Source organism: Patiria miniata, unplaced genomic scaffold, assembly GCF_015706575.1.
Source record: "Patiria miniata isolate m_02_andy unplaced genomic scaffold, ASM1570657v1 HiC_scaffold_17, whole genome shotgun sequence".
NCBI classification, from domain to species: Eukaryota; Metazoa; Echinodermata; class Asteroidea; order Valvatida; family Asterinidae; genus Patiria; species Patiria miniata.
The window spans coordinates 8,159,818-8,176,977 of NW_024037055.1; the positions used below are offsets into that span (position 1 = coordinate 8,159,818).

General features: G+C 41.9%; 1 protein-coding gene across 1 annotated transcript in view; it reads left to right on the top strand.

The window, feature by feature from the left end:
- The window catches only part of LOC119723732 (fibropellin-3-like), a 63,564-nt gene extending 47,015 nt beyond the window's left edge, over positions 1–16,549 (top strand). The window contains exons 6-10 of the mRNA XM_038194549.1: positions 4,680–4,944; positions 5,601–5,837; positions 9,278–9,406; positions 12,122–12,308; positions 15,739–16,549. Of these exons, the coding sequence (XP_038050477.1) occupies positions 4,680–4,944; positions 5,601–5,837; positions 9,278–9,406; positions 12,122–12,308; positions 15,739–15,877 (957 nt within the window). The 3' untranslated portion in view covers positions 15,878–16,549. The remainder of the gene's footprint in view (positions 1–4,679; positions 4,945–5,600; positions 5,838–9,277; positions 9,407–12,121; positions 12,309–15,738) is intronic.
- The last annotated feature ends 611 nt before the right edge of the window (positions 16,550–17,160 follow it).

The following is a 17,160-nucleotide window of genomic DNA, read 5'->3' on the forward strand; positions in this document are numbered from 1 at the left end:
CAGACAAACAGACATCAGAAAGACAGACATCAGACAGCATAGGATCTTCAACAAAGTTGGAAAAATCGTTGGCGTTTTGACAAATTTGTAGATGGAGTGCGTGGACATTTAGGAGTCACACATTTTAGCGACTGTTTTTGTAAACGTTGGTCGTGACTCTTCCAGTTGTTTTAGAAATGTTCAGCATTGTATTTTTTAAACAAAACCGGCTTTGTATTGATGGACAAATCGCAGAGAACGTGACAGACATTGCCTAGCCAGCGCTTGGGAAATCCAATGCGAAATCATATTGCTCTTCTAAAGCATTCTGTTAATTTTTGCCAAACTTCCGAAAAAGTGTGCCATTCGACATATTCAGCAAAATTCCTGAATCCTTTTTTACTGATCATTGCACTGTACTCTTCAACTTAGTCATAAAAAAAAGATTCAGTGGCAACAATAACCTCCCACACGTCCGACTTGAACGAAATGCCAACCGCTTTAACATTTGCATAGATCACTCGCGCCGGTAGCTGACATTTGTACAGTCTTGTATGTCAACAGTGTCTTGTGTACTACAAGTTTTTAGGCCATACAGAGGCTCTTAATTTTAACATTTGCAGACTGGACTCTCGGTAACAAATGTGCTGCCGGCATTGCACATTGTAGGTTTGTTCTAGATCCATTGGTCATCGATTGTAAACACAGTCCCCCAAATTTGTGTTTGATCGTCTACAACTTTCAGTGGTGGCTTCGATCTGTACCAAATTCGGGAGTGAACAGTGGCTCAGGACCAGTTGAAATGTCATGTGCTTTTGCCTGCTTTGGGGGCTTTTATCGTTTCATTGCAAAAAAAAAAATATGCTATTGTACACTATCATGCTTATGGACATAAACCATGCTACATAAACAGTTTAGCCACTGTCATCACAAAATGAGCTTAAAGTCAGACTTTTTTAGAATTGAGATATTTACATATCTGGATTCCGCAGAACCAAAGCTTTCCAATGGTATACAACACTAAGGGGTACTGAGTTTAGTAATGGAAATATAGACCACCAAGTCACTCCAAGTTGAGAACCGTTTCATGAGAAAATGGCATTGAAAAATCCTGCAGTTGTGTTACAGTGAACAGTCAACTCATAACAATGATAACAAAGCGATGAAATAGGTTTTAAAGATGTTTGACAGAACACAAATAATTGGAGAAAGGTAGCACAGGACTGACAGATTAAGGTTCACCTGAAAACAAACAATTGACCACCCCTTCAAATGTTGGCAATTACCAACTTAAAAGGGAATATACCACATTTTCTGTTGCTGTAATTTTCAGAAATGGATGGATTTTGGGGTTAGTATTTTAAAGCAAATATTGTTACACTGACTTGTTTGAGGTTTTGTGTTCGTAGATGCTGGGAAAAAAGATAGAAAAACAATCGTGTTCCTGTAGTCTGGTTCCTGGACCCCACTTAAGATGAAAAGGAGCAATTTATAGACGTCGGGGAATTGTAAAGTCAGGGAACCAGTGTAGTTGGCTTGTACCCGTCATAGGTGTGTAATCGATTGCAAACAAAATGCTGACTAACTAAATATGGTAAATTGGGGGGGGGGGGGTACTTGAAAAAAAGCCATTTTTTTCCAAACGCTGGTCGGCCGACCAGTGTTGGAAATTGATACAAAAATACCACTTTTTTTTTAAAATGACAGCACACCAGGTGCCACGATTTTACAGGATGCTTTATAGATTGTCATTCACTAACAATCTAATAAGGTATTTCATAATAATTTGGTAGTTTAGTTTTTGATGTTTGCAAATGTTGTATATTTTCCTTTACGTTCACGATGACAGGTCACATTTATGTGTGCCCTGCTTATAGAAATTTTCTTTGCTAGTGAAGTATGGAAGAAATGTAAAGGAAATTGACTTGTTATAACTGTTGAAAGTAAGAGAAGTATGATTGTAAAATGTCTTATAGAAAGTTCATTTGCTACATCTTATGTTCATTTGGGTAATGGCAAAAAATTAGCAATTCAATTCAATATCCTTCTCTTGGCCAGACCATGAGAGTACATCAGACAGCAAAACTTTCACTTGTAATATGCTATCAAACCAAGGAACCAGACTTTAATCACGCAGCTTCGCCAGTTGTGTAGTCACCAACATGTTGATCTGAATCCCCCTCCTTACTTTCCTTGCCTTTCCTCGGAAATGTTTAATTTTAATCTGGAGACTATTTGCAGACTGTAAAAACAAAATAAAAGAAGAAACGTCCCCTTGGTCCGACTGACGCTCAGTCAAAGACAACACTATCGGCTTTCCCGCGGGTAGGATGTGGAGTAATTGTGCGCCATGTTGGCAACTACCGCTTACCATCCGCAGAAACGAAAGAAAGAAAGAAGAAGAAAAAAAAAAACCTCCTTGGACAAATACCCACCTGCTTGTGTCTCAAAGCAACTTCCTAACTTTACTTTTTCCATCGTACTTTTTCTTGTTGTTGCCTTGAAGGCAGACCAGCATGATTGCTGCGTTTCACCTGCATCAACAGGATAGTGACGCCGTTTTATAGCGACTTGGAAGGTTTTGAGGAGATAACAGACAGCAGCGTGTGTGAATCAAATCCTTAAATATGATGCCCTTAAGATTTTTAGAGACTGATGTCAACCTTTGGTTAGATAGCTTGGTAGAGCACTGGTGTTGTTTTCTGAGGTTGCAGGCTCGAATCTCACTCCAGTCAATTTCTGTCTTTGATCTAAGACTGATTAAAAAATAAGCTTGGCCAGTTATTTACCATGGAATAACTAATCAGTTACACTTGATGAAATGATTTGTTTTGCGAGATTGCCAATCTTTTTGCTTGATAGGTTTGTAGAGTGCTGCCAATGTGGTATTCTTGAAGTTGTGGGTTCGAATCGAGCTCCAAACAATTTTGTACTCAGTACATTAATTGAGCCTTTGTTTCAGACTACAGGGTGGTTCAAAAGGAAGGAAACCCAATTTTGACAGGAATTTTAACCTACTTGCTTAACTTATTTGAACTGGTTTGTTATAATAAAGTGAAATATAGCTCTTCAACCATACGAGGTGAAAAAAATGGTCAAGAAAATCGCAAGAATAGTGTTATTATGATAAGTTGAATACAAGTCACCAAAATCACTGTTGTCCACATGTAAGCCTAGTGTAGTGTTTCTTTGTCTTCAAATCAAGTTTCGGAGCTCAGTCAAGCAGGTGGAATGAAGCCGTCGGTGCACAAACAGGTTTGGCACATGAAATTTGTAAACTACCATATCTCAGAGACAAAATATGCATTTGCAATCATTTCTTGTCACTTACGTTAAAAGATCAATATTTTAATATCATTAAATTGCATTTTTGAAATACATGTATGTTCAACAAGTAGGTAAAAATTGCTGTCCATAGTGGTTCGCTTCTTTTGCGCCACCCTGTATTGTACGCATATCAATGACTTGACCTTCTCTTGACTGCTGCTCCATCTCTCTTTTGTCTCCTTTCTTAATTATTTTTTAACCTACAAAAGCTAATTACTGTGTAATAAAGCTGTTGATAACTTGAATTTAAAAGTGCTTATTTAGAGAGAGATCAGATGAATTTGCTTTAAATGTTTTAAAATTGAGGATTTAAAAAAAAATTCTGGTTTTTGAGTTAGAAATTAAAATTCTGATCTTCTGCAGTGACACATATACCTTGGGTTGAACACGTATTTTTTTTTTAACCTCCCCCTCCTCCGAAAAAATAACCAAATAAGATTTAACTTTAATGGTTAAATCTAATGGTGGACTAGCTGCCTTGATTTAATGCAACGTGCATGTTTTGTTCTACATACATGTACATTGCCTACGCGTGCCGTGTATCTTTGTCAAGAGATTTCCTCCCGAGCGTACCTGACCCGCCGTTTTTCCAAGTCAGGTTCTGTCCCCGAGTAAACGTCACGTGGCTAGTTTCTGAGAGTCTCTTGACACACTTACACAAGTGGATGACATTAGTAGGGAGGTACGGGACATGTAGCTATGAGGAACAAACAAAATCTTATTATGCTCGGGCGGGCCACGGGGGAGAAATGAAGAATACGTTTGAGTTGTGTTGGTGGGAGGTCGTTGGAAATTTAGGTTAATTTTTGTATGAGATGCTGTGTTGCTATCTTATACTTCATAGCAGAATTATAGAGCATTAACTCAACTGGTTTAAGTTATTTCTTTTGAGGAAATTTTGAATTGGAACAGGCCAATGTTTTACATGCTGAAATAGAGTAATTTGTGAGACTTTTTTTTAAAAAGAGTCATGTTCAAATAACAGAATGTTCTCATAAAAGAAGCCTTTCAACAAAAACAACAAGATTATATTGTTTTACCGGTCCAAAACGATAACAAAAAGGTGCAAAAAAAGTGTAGCACAAATAAACTTATAGAGTTGTGTTAGCTTCCCTGTATACAGGTGCCGATATGCACATATCGCAAAAAGAGTCATGTTCATATAACAGAATGTTCTCATAAAAGGAGCCTTATCGATAGGCTTTGTTTCAACAAAAACAACAAGATTATATTGTTATACAGGTCCAAAACGATAACAAAAAGGTGCAAAAAAAAGTGTAGCACAAATAAACTTATAGAGTTGTGTTAGCTTCCCTGCATACAGGTTCCGATATGCACATAACAGAATTGCCCAAGTTTTGTTATTTCTCCAGGAAAATTATGCCTGCCACTGTTGCGCGGGTTTCACCGGTCCCCACTGCGAGGAATACGACGGGTGCCAGTCGAACAGCTGCGCGGCCGGCTCCACCTGCGTGGACAAGCAACAAGGCTACGACGGCTACGACTACCAGTGCGTCTGCCAGCGGGGCATGATGGGAGAACACTGCGAGCTGGAAGCGGACGAGTGCGTCAGCAGTCCCTGCGTGCACGGGATATGCCAGGACCGGGTCAACGGTTACCAGTGTTACTGTACACCAGGTGAGGCTTTAGTCTATGGATCAAGACGACATTTTCATTTTGGTCTGCTGAATGCAGCAGGGTCCGATTGCTAGCAAGCTTGGTCAAGCTGATGGACCTATAGGAGCTATAAAAAATTTTTAAAACGAATCAAATCCGGTCTAGGAAAATTTGCACTGGAAAATAACAGTAACCCTAACCTTCCCGAATCTTCCCGAAAGCTCTTTGTGAAATCGAGGATTTTGCAGAATTGAGACTATGTAGCAAAAATGTGTGGCTGATTTCCGAGGATGCACTGTGTCAAGGTCTTGGGCCGGACCTTGTACTGTTTATGCTCAGCAGTGCATAAATTAAGGCTCAGATTATACTTGAAATCCTCCGCACTGCTCCAGGATGTCACTGGCTCTGCCTCATGAACATACTGACAGTGATAGCTGGGAGATTTTGCAGGATTGAGGCAGTGGTCACCCCTCTGAGGACCACATTCAAGAAATAACAGAGGATTTGGGGGGATTGAGGCTGTATGCAATTTTTACATGGAGGCAGTTGCAGGATTTTGCAGGATTGAGTTTGCATCCTAGCAAAAATACCTAGGGAGTGGCGTTAAAAAAAGTGAAATCTTTGACTTGGAGCTCGTCAGTGATGAATGGTCACAATTATAACATATGTTCTCCCAGGTTACACGGGAACTCACTGCGAGTCGGAGTACAACGAGTGCGTCTCCAGCCCCTGCCGAAACGGCGGTACCTGCCTCGACATCTTGAACCGCTACGAGTGTGCCTGCGGCCCCGGCTACACCGGCCAGCACTGCCAGACCAAAGTGGACCTGTGCGCCAGCCAGCCGTGCAACAACGCCACGAAATGCGAGGACCTGGGAAACACGTACACGTGCCAGTGCTCGTCCGGTTTTTGGGGTAGGTTGAAACAAATTTGACCCTTATCGAGTGTGATTTACAGTGTGTTGACATCTCGGGTCATTGTGCGGGCGCTGCTCCATGGCGATCGCCATGCTGGCGCAATGCACGAAAGTGTGTATTGCTACTTGTATGATAAATGCAGACGATTGTGATGTGAGTTGGTATGGCAGTGGCGTATCCAGCTTTTGATGTTGGGGGGGGGGGGGGACCATCCGCACTCACACATCGATCCACGCCGAAATGTACACTCGTTTTTTTCCTCTGGAGTCCGGACACTAGGCCTTCGTAAAATTAAAACAAAGCGGGGGGGAGGGAGGGGGATGGGGGACCTATCTTTCAAATTGGGCTCTTCTTCAAAACTGACCATTATAATGCAATACTCCGCCAGGGGGGTGCAAGGTGCCCCCCCCCCCCTCCCCTGGATACGGCAATGACGTATGGTGAATTGCGATGGTGTCTGGAGCAAATACCTATTGGTACTATCTCCTGTAATATAGTTTCCATTTCTCAGAAGCGAAAAGAAATATACTTCCACATGTCCTTACTCAACAGATCATTGAAACAGTTAATAAAAAGTGTGTCGGGCAGGCATCCTTGGCGCTCGATTCATCATAAGAGAGGTCGATCCACGTCAAAAAGCACCCATTGATTTTTGTCTCCTCTTGCTCCCCCTCCAACCCCTTCTAGTTCGCCCCTTCATCTCCGCTGCAAAAAGTCTACTCCCAGCTCCGCCTATATCATTTTACAAACTAGGATCGAGGCCCCAATTGTCCAAACGCGACGGGGGACTATACATAGATCTGGGCTGTGTCAACAACGGGTAGTGGATGCCACAATAGCTTGAGGGCTACTGCGTTAAAGATCTGTTTGTGATCTCTCTGTCCGTCTCGCGGAGACGATCGTTTGTCGTCAACGTGAATTCTAATTGAATTAACGACCAATTATGAGGCAATGACGTGCACGTGTTCATCTCTGTATAATAGATGTTTTCGTTTCGGGGAATGTAATTTTGTATGTTGTCGGACGGAATGTTTTGCCGCTGTGGGGATAGTCTGCAGCTTGGCTCGCTGCACACACGTATAAAGATCAGTTTTGCGAGAGGTCGTCGGATATTTATTTCACTGCGCAGTCTAAAATGAGATGCTTTTTTTTTATTCTTGGAATGGTGGTTAGGTTGAACATTACATTAAAGGGTTAAAAGTGTGATTTGACATAAGTAGTAACAAGCATTGGGGGCCTTTTTGACAACAAAGTTCTATTTCTCCATTTGTAGTCATCTAAAAGTAAATTGGAATGTCATTCATTAAAGCTACAGTCCATCATTTGTAATTTGTGCATTTTGTTCGTTTGAAGCAACAGAAGAGTTCAAAATCTAATGAAGGATACTGAGCAACTAACCTGATGAAGTTTCAGCTCAGCTTCAGCTGTACATTCCGAGAAAAACAGCATTCTAAGATCTCAATTTCAAATCAAAAGTTGCTGAATCATGCTTTGAATTGTTTTGAATTGCAGCTATACGCGACGTCGCGCACTGATCCGACGAATTATAGCAACCACGCGCGCGTGTGCGTCGTTCCAATACTTGTGCGCGCTGCGCTGAATAACAAAACGAACTACTAATTTAAATTTTCCTACGGTGCTTCTTAAGAATCACCGTTGGAAATGCCTTCTTTCGTTGATAACTTCAAAATGACAGCTTCCCAGAAAGAATAAGTTCACAGGGAGTTTAGTTCCCTTACTATCTTTCAACCAAGTTTGTTTTTCAACAATAATTACGCCAGTTACTTTTCGAATGGCTGCAAATGATGGACTCTAGCTTTAAAACATGACTCAGTTTAAAGGTATCAAACACCCTGGGAACTTATTCCACTTCACACATTATCCGTTTTAAAGATCTTCATATATCCACTTGCGACAGAAATCCCTCAACACTTTGCCCCTAAAATGTCCAGTTAGTTGTACATTTCAGCAAAACATGTAAGCCCTCCCCCCCCCCCACGAAAAAACAAAACAAAAAGGAAAGTGTTCCTTTTTGTGAATTGGGACAGTCATAAATCCCAAAGTAGATTGGATGTTTAGCCACGGACATGATAGCCTAGTTCCTTAATCCCCTTGAGGAAATCCCCTCCCCCCCCAAAAAAATAATAAAAAGATTGGAGATTTGAGACTGTGCCCCATCCTGCCCAGCGACGGCCATAATCGACAGCGAGATCGATTTTTGTTTCTCGGGGAGACCATTAACTCGGAGGGATAATGGACTTCTGATTGGACGGCGTATCGAATTCCTGGCGCGGATGTGAAGCGACAACACACAAGTGGCCCACGCTGTAATGCGGGGAGTGCTAGGCATATCGTTCACAACTTCTACGATTTCTTTCGGGGAAGATCCCAAGAGATTTTTTTTTTCGTCCCGTCTTATCGAGGAGGGACTGACGGATTTGTTTTCCATTTTTTTCTAGGAGGGTATTGCTTTCAATCAGAGAACTGCATCTGTATTGGAGTCAACATGACCGGCTTTAAAGCAAATTGGGAGGAATCCATCGACGTTGTTTTAAAGTGAAAAAGTCACTGGAAAGGATTTGCCAAAATGTATTGACAATTAAAGCAAGCACTCGCGAACTCCGTCATATGATCATCACAAGTCAAACCACAAGTCCATCACACGTCCATCATACGTCAAATCACAAGTCCATCATACGTCAAATCACAAGTCCATCACAAGTCCATCATACGTCAAATCACAAGTCCATCACACGTCAAATCACTAGTCCATCACACGTCAAATCACTAGTCCATCACACTTCAAATCACAAGTCCATCACACGTCAAATCGCAAGTCCATCACAAGTCAAATCACAAGTCCATCACACGTCCATCACAAGTCAAATCACAAGTCCATCACACGTCAATTCACAAGTACATCACACGTCAAATCACTAGTCCATCACACGTCAAATCACTAGTCCATCACACGTCAAATCATAGTCCATCACACGTCAAATCATAAGTCCATCACACGTCAAATCACAAGTCAAATCACAAGTCCATCACATGTCAAATCACAAGTCCATCACACGTCAAATCATAAGTCCATCACACGTCAAATCACAAGTCAAATCACAAGTCCATCACACGTCAAATCACAAGTCAAATCACAAGTCCATCACACGTCAAATCACAAGTCCATCACCATCAAATCACAACTCCATCGCAAGTCAAATTGCAGGTCCATCAAAATTCAATCAAAACACCAGTCCTATGCATCACAAGTCAATCACAAGTAATATCACACATAACAGGGGATGAGTAATGACAAACAAAGTATTAAATGCCTCTGTTTCAGATACTGTTCATCCAAATACACTTGTGATTGATAAGGACTGGACAACTCTGCGTTAATGTTTGATTAATTTTGATTTGATCTCTGCGTTCTCTAGGAGCACACTGTGATGAGAACGTGGATGAGTGCGAGTCCATGCCATGTCTCAACGGTGGAAGCTGTCTGGATGGCATCAACTCTTACATATGTCACTGCCCACCAGGAATCATCGGCACACACTGCGAAAGTGAGTTATATCATAATATCCTTTGCCCGATCCCACACCCCTACCTCCCATCCCCAAACCCCACCTCCCATCCCACATCTCCCATCCCAATCCCCACCCACCCCACCCTATACCCCCTATCATATCCCCCATCTCCCATCCCCCATTTCCCATCCCCCATCCCACTCCCACCCATCTCCCTTACTCACCCTCACCCCCATCTCCTACCCCCATCTCCTACCCCCCATCTCCCATCCCCCATCCAACCCCCATCCTTCCACCCCACCCATCTCCCTTACTCACCCTCATCCCCATCTCCTACCCCCATCTCCTACCCCCATCTCCCATCCCCCATCCCACCCCACCCATCTCCCTTACTCACCCTCACCCCCATCTCCTACCCCCCATTTTCTACCCCTATCCCCTACCCCCCACCCACCCCACCAATCTCCCATCCCCCACCCACCCATCTCCTACGCTAATCCCCCATCGCCCCACCAGACTTTTATTCACCCAGTGTAGCTGAACAGACTCTTACTACAATGCCTGTGACATTGATTTTCAGCTTTGCTAACTTCTGCTCAATGTAATACAAAAACAGTTTCTCAATAATGCATTATTTATCACCACGTACCAATGTAAAAAACTCTTAATGCTACATTGACCGAAAGTGTTGACAACACAGATATTTTTTTTTCATCTCCCAAACCTTAGCAGGCAGATTTGTCACGCATACTGCTACGAAACCATACACCTCTACAAGCTGCTAACACAACCGTAATTCAATTTCTTCACCCTCGGTGCCACCTAAGTTGTACTTTGGAGAGAATAAAGAAAAAAAAATTCTGCGGCTGACACATTCACAGGTTTCGCAGCAGGTGTGCCAACATGCACGCCCTGTGTTATGCAAAGTAGCCAACCCCCGTCACAAAGCGAAAATTGACAGTGGCTGAACGAAATTTCCATTTTTAATGAAATTTCAAGTATTTTTCAAGTATTGTTTGGAGAGCAAAATGTAGTAAGAATTGGTTTTGATGGTAAAATAGAAAATTCAATGGAAAAAAACAAAAGCATTTATGATAAATTATTTTATGCATTCTTGCTCACAAGAAAAGTGGATTATGCTTTGTGGCATTTTTTTTCTCTCAAATTCAATTTCACTTCCATGGTTGAAGTAAGTAAAAAAAAATAATAAAGTAAGAAAAAAAGGAAAAATACAAGGCCCCAGAAATATTGTGGGGCCGTTGTTAAGTCAATTTGTTAGCACAAATGTAATCACTCTTTAGATACAACATGAATAGGTTGTTCATGTTAAAATCCTTGCATGAAGAAAGCTGAAAGTGCATTTTTAAGTGAATTGTGAGAGAAATCTAGGGCCCGATATTTACGAATCTAAAACATTTTTTTTGTCCTGATAATTACTCACCTGGGAACCAGTTCTAGTTTGGCTGGTTACTTGCTCTTATTATCGCAGACATTTGCTAGGCACTTAAAGGGACACTAAAATTTCAAGTTTTGGATTGTTTACTTAGCCTATTTCCAACATCTGGTTGAAAGGAAACCAACCTAATGTCTTATCGTTCCCGAGAAAAGACGAAAAAAAACCCGTTGTTTACTTGGACATGACGGAGTACGAATACATTTTTCGTGTCGTTCTCAGTATACGATATACACGTTGTGTGTCTCGGGAACAGCGGTGACCAATCGCCGATGCAAAAAAATATGGTTTCTTCAACGTCCGCAAAAGGAGGACACTTTACGAATGAAATCACAACTAGCATCCAAACAGCTCGAATTTATGGGGTCGCAAAAGTGGACCCCGGAATTCGTTTTCGCATGCATAATACAGGAATAACACAAAAACGCCCAGTTTTTAAAGGATAGTTGTGTGGATGTTTATATCCTACTTTTAAATGTTCTTTCCGATTAACATCATCTCGTTCAAAGCGCGTTTTGTAGCCCAATTGGGCTGTTCCAGGACCCAGTGTCCCTTTAACAATTCATGAAATGATGCCCTGCAGACCTCTTACAGGAATTTACAATAACTGTCTTCCACTGTTTTGTATGTCAATTTGAGTTTTATTCAAACAAAATGGACAATTCATTCTTAAGAATTTGACAATAATTGCACAGAGAAATGTTCAAGTTGAAATTTGTTTACCTTTTTCGAATTCTTGCTGGGACGCCACAAATTGGCATAGTTATTTTCATTATACCAACTATGAACAACTAGGTTGTACTCATAGAGTTATTTTAAATTACTAGAGCGCTAACTCGCTGTACAAATGAAGCCTGCTGGGCACATCCATGTTTGTGCACAAACCTATGGAAAACTCTACATTTAGTGCGGCTTTAGTACGGCTGTTGGCATAGACGATAACGCACAATTAGTAAATGACACAATTAGTAAATGAGCGTTTCATTTTGCTCTGCGCGTAGGCGTTGCAGATGATTGTGCCGTGAATTTTTTTTAACCGTCATACTCATAGAGTACATTATCCGAAATCCATTCCTTATGATTTTATTATATTCCACAAACACGCACATGAATTCAAAATGTCGATCTGCACCCAGGACAGCTTCAAAGTATCTCCGCGCGTGAGAAAGAGGAGCTAGCACTCTAGTACTTTGATATAGCTCTATGGTCCTACTACTGTAGTTTCATTTTAACTGATACAGCCTCTTATTGATTGCCTTTCTCTGCCCTCCCCCCCCCCCCCTCCTCCAAAATATTAGTTTTGGAGAGCCGGACAGTCCTTGAAGTTCAAGAGAAGGACAACTGGCGCTTCTACGTGGTCATTGGCTGCCTGGCGGGGGCGTTGCTCTTCGCTGTCTGCATGATGGTGGTCTGCGTCTGTGCGCTCCAGAGCCGAACCGAGTCCAACAAAGTCGGCCACTATGATCCCATGTCTGATCTCAGAAAGTAAGTGCTCAAGTCGGCCACAAATCAGCCACAAGTCAGTCACAACTAAGTCAGTCACAAGTCAGTCACAAGTCAGTCACAAGTCAATCTCATGTCAATCACAAGTCCACCACAAGTTCATCCCAAAGTCAATCACAAGTCGATCACAACTCAATCACAAGTCGGCCACAATTCAGTCACAAGTCAGCCACAATTCAGTCACAAGTTAGTCATAAGTCCATCACAAGTCCACCACAAGTTCATCACAAAGTCAACCACAAGTCAGTCACAAGGCAGTCAAAGTCAGTCACAAGTCAATCACAAGTCAATCACAAGTCAATCACAAGTCAATCACAAGTCAATCACAAGTCAATCACAAGTCAATCATAAGTCAATCATAAGTCAATCAAACGGAAAAGAGGATGACAAATGACAAAGGAAAGTCTTTGGTAACAGTTCAGTTTAGAAGTTTATCACTTGGCATTGAGACTGGCTGTGACTTGTGATGACTTGTGATGACTTGTGATGACTTGTGATGACTTGTGACGACTTGTGACGACTTGTGACGACTTGTGACGACTTGTGACGACTTGTGACGACTTGTGACGACTTGTGATTACTTGTGACGACTTGTGATGACTTATGATGACTTGTGATGACTTGATTACGACTCTAGCGTGGATCGTCCCTGAACTTCAGTCTTTCCAAAGATTGTCATTTATTTAGCTCAGATCATGCAACTAAGCTCAGATAGCCACTGATTTTCATTTTTCAATTACAAGAAATCCTTTGTATAGCTTTGCACAAGAAACCATTGCAGCCTTCAGCCTTGCCAATTTGCGGCCAAAATCACTAGCGAAGACAAGTCATTAGAACTAACATGGACCTTGAATTCCCCATCCCCCATTTTCCCTTCAAGTCCTTGGTTTTCAGTATCGATGCATGTAAGAGAGAGTACAATAATTGAAAGGCAGGGATCTGATCTGGAAATTGCGCTCTTGGGACTTTCAGCAGACCTTGGTGTCACGTGACACAATGCGTCATAAACTTAATGCTCCCATAGAAATGTTAAAAAGGAACAATTACCTGCAACGCTCGAGCGATTTGCTAATCTCACAGGCTGGTATAAACTATGGAGCTATAGCAATGCATAAACATGTATTTTTGTCAGCTTGCAGTTTAAAAGAAATGATAAGAGCTGAATTTGTCATTGAATTTGAAAATCAATCTTCCTTTTAAAACCTTGTCGCCTTGCACATCATATGTTCCGTGGCTTAATTGTGACAAAAGTGGGAGCTTGCTTGCTTTTTTCCTTCTTTATTTTTGGGTGCAGAAGGGGGAATAGAACGCGACCGCAGTTACGCAGGCCAAAGATATATACCCTAGCTGAATTTATTATTCATGGGAGAAGTGAAGCAGAGTATATTGGCCAGGAGTGGAGTGGCTGGGGTGTTGTTTCACGCCTTCTGGACCTGCCTAATTATATATTTTTTTGGTTTGCGTTCTCGTTGCCAGTGATGCGCTTTTGTGTTGCAAGACCGCGTTTGTTCTTCTAGCACTTTCATGCGATGCACATATCCTACAAAGCTTGCCTAGCGATCGCGTTTGTTTTGAGTGTAATCATCGGGCTCATCAGTCGTAACAACATTTGATCAGACGGAGGGCCGAAAAAGTACATTGTGTCAGCCAGCGTATGGCGCTGTCAGGTCGTGCATTACAAATTTGAGGGCGAGATCTTCGGGAAAATTACCTGCCGCAACTTATCCATCCACTTCAGAATCATCCTAGTTTGGGTAAATTCTAATTTTTTTTTTGTTTTCTCCTTTCTGCGAGACTTGACTGATGATGTAGCGTCAAGCTGTATACACATGCACTTTGGGCAGTCAGCACGCTAATGTGTTTGGCTCCGGCAATCTAGCTGCAAAATCAGGCTGGAGGTTTTTTTTTTAGCAGGATAAGCCGGCGTTATAGAACCAGTGCATCTTAAATAAAGTCTTAATTACTCTTTAAAGGGGCGCACCTGAACATAAATGGATATAGAAGTGTGCCAAGCTTGAAGGTGCATGCATCCCTTTTCGAGGGCGACAACCACAGAAGGAAGAAGGGCTGTGAACATCACTCTCCAGCCGCCCCCCCCCCCCAAAAATAGTTGACACGCATGTTTTATACACATCATCTCAATGCTCATTTGACGATACCACCTCAATACATAGCTGCCAACTTTTCAAAATCCCAATTAGTAATCAACCTGTGCGGTCATTTTCAACTGCTTGTATATTAACAGTGTATGTACCAGCTTTACCAACATCGAGTATAGGTACATGGTTTACATGTACACATACATGTGCATACCCTTCTTGTTGTGATTAATAATGTACTGTAGGCCGTAGGATTATTAAAAAAAAAAAAATAATAAAATGCTTATTAGTCTTGTCACCAGTCCATCCATTATCGTAACATTTTGCCAGAAGTTTTCGGGCAAAAACGATACGTTACAAGTATTTTTTTCCCCTTTTTTTTTAGTGGCAATTCGTATTTTCATAATTTAACAAAAAATTCGTAATAATTACGAAAAAATTCGTAATAGTTGGCAGCTATGTGTGTGCCGTGTAGCGAGGTCAACATATTCATGTAACGCGCCACCTAGAGTGTCATGGTGTCCAGCCATAATAACGAATCATCAATTTTCATACTTTCCCTGCGGTTAGTCACCCAAATCCTGATTCACCACTGCTGCACTTTAATAACATAATCGTGGTGATGTTGTAAAAAGGCCTCGGCTATTGGGCCTGGGGGGAGGAAGGTTTCAGATATATGTGGGCAAAATAAAAAGGATTAGTGGTCCCATTACTAGGCAGATTGCCTGCACGTTCTGATTTTAACGGAAAATGTCAGTATTATTCCTGACGACAAGACATATCACCCATCTTTATTGATCCGTTCATAAACACACTTTCTGAAATGCTAGTGAATTTCCTACATGCACTTTCACATTTGAGGTGTGTTAAGGCCCCACAGCTCCTTAGAAAAGATTTAGTTCAAGTCTTGAAGTTCAAGACTTCGAGAGCTTTCAAGACAATGATTAATGACTCCGCGTGTCTCATCAAATACGTTGCACTTTGAGCAGGACGGGCCAAGCGAACTCGACCAGCCCCGACATGATTGCCCTTCGTCAACGGGTCTGCAAAAAGCAAAACGTATCAACCGTTCCCGAACGACGAAGGAATCCAGCTTTTTTCCTTCTTTCGTCTCGTACAAGAGCCATTTGGCAATGAATGTTTAATCTGGATTTTTCTGCCTTGCTTGATTACCTATCTGGCTGTATAAGGACAAAGGTCTAAGCCATTTTTAGTGGATATAATTGAGGTTGACAGGTCTGGCTTTTCGACGACCAGAGTTCGTGCAGCTGCTGTTTTTTACTTCTTTTTTTTTTTTTAAATTTTTATTTCAGAACGGGTTACACATACGACGTGAGCAGCGCTTGCGAGACGCGCCCTTCCAAGCAGGCCATCTATGAAGTCACCACCGTGGATTACCGCAACAACCCAGACGAACCTCTCATCTCCTCCCTCAAACCACGGGTCATCTAAAGAAAAAAAATATTAGTAATAAAAATCACCGTCCGCCAATAACAAATCTTTGGAATTTGGAGTTAAATTTTACCCTTGACCAAGTGGGAAATTCCAGGGACCAATTTCGGAGACCTGCTGGGCCGAAAAAGAAATTGTATGTGCTGAGCAAAATCTAGCGGGGAACCAGTTATGGGCAATGTACACTGTATGACATTTTGGCCGGTTACCTGTTTCTGCTAAGCAGATATTTTCTGTGCTAAGCAAAGTTCTCTGCTAAAGCCCATTGCACACCTTTCTGATTTGACCGGTTCACTGGATCATCAGGCCATCGGACGGAGGTGTGGGCTGGAAAATCGGACCGATCTGATGACCGTACACCGGGCTTGATTTTTTTTTTTGCATCCGATTTCACTGGATCCGATGTCACCGAAAAGGTTTGCGGGCGGCACTGGATACAGTATTATGTAAACCAATCAGATTCACGAAGGCAGTCACACGATTCAAAATTGACGGTTGCCATTTTGTCATCATGTGACCGATTATAGAACGGAATCGGGCATGGGTGCGGTTAACGTTGCGGTCTAATCACAACGGTGAAAAAAAACCATACCGGTGATCCGCTGAACTCATCCGGTAAAATCAGAAAGGTGTGTGCCGGACTTTAAATGGGAGTGGGGGGGGGGGGGGGGGGGAGGGGGGGGGTGGAATTCCACAATTTATGGGTGTGATGGAGCGTGAAAAAGCAGAACAGACTTTAACGTGTGTGTAAAGTTTGAACATACGGTGTGTACTACACGCAGAGATCTGGCACACGGTGCCCTGTGGAGACATGTGCATAATAGGGAACAAAAGATTGTACACGTCTCCACAGGGCAATGTCTATAGATGAATACGTCTCCACAAGGTTATCACGAAATAAATATATGGATTTTACTCAAAAACGAGGAACTTCCAAGGTGGGTTGATCCGTCGCAAATTGAAGTATTTTATGTAAGGGATATTAAGTCCGAATTTCAGCCCAGGAAATTAATTCTGGTTAAAATAGGAGCATTTTGAAACTACACTTTCAAACTCGAAAACTTTAGTACACGAGAACAAAGAAATGACTCCACAAGGATACAAATTCCAGTAACTATGCTCTCATGAGGGTCATCTAAGACTATCTACTGTCCAAGAATCGAGTCCTTGGAAACTGTAGTGAACTATTATTGGGAATTGTGAAAAAGGGAACAAGTTGAAATGTCGAAACAAGCCCACCATTATATACTCGATGAACGGCGAGCCAGAGAACCACAATTCAA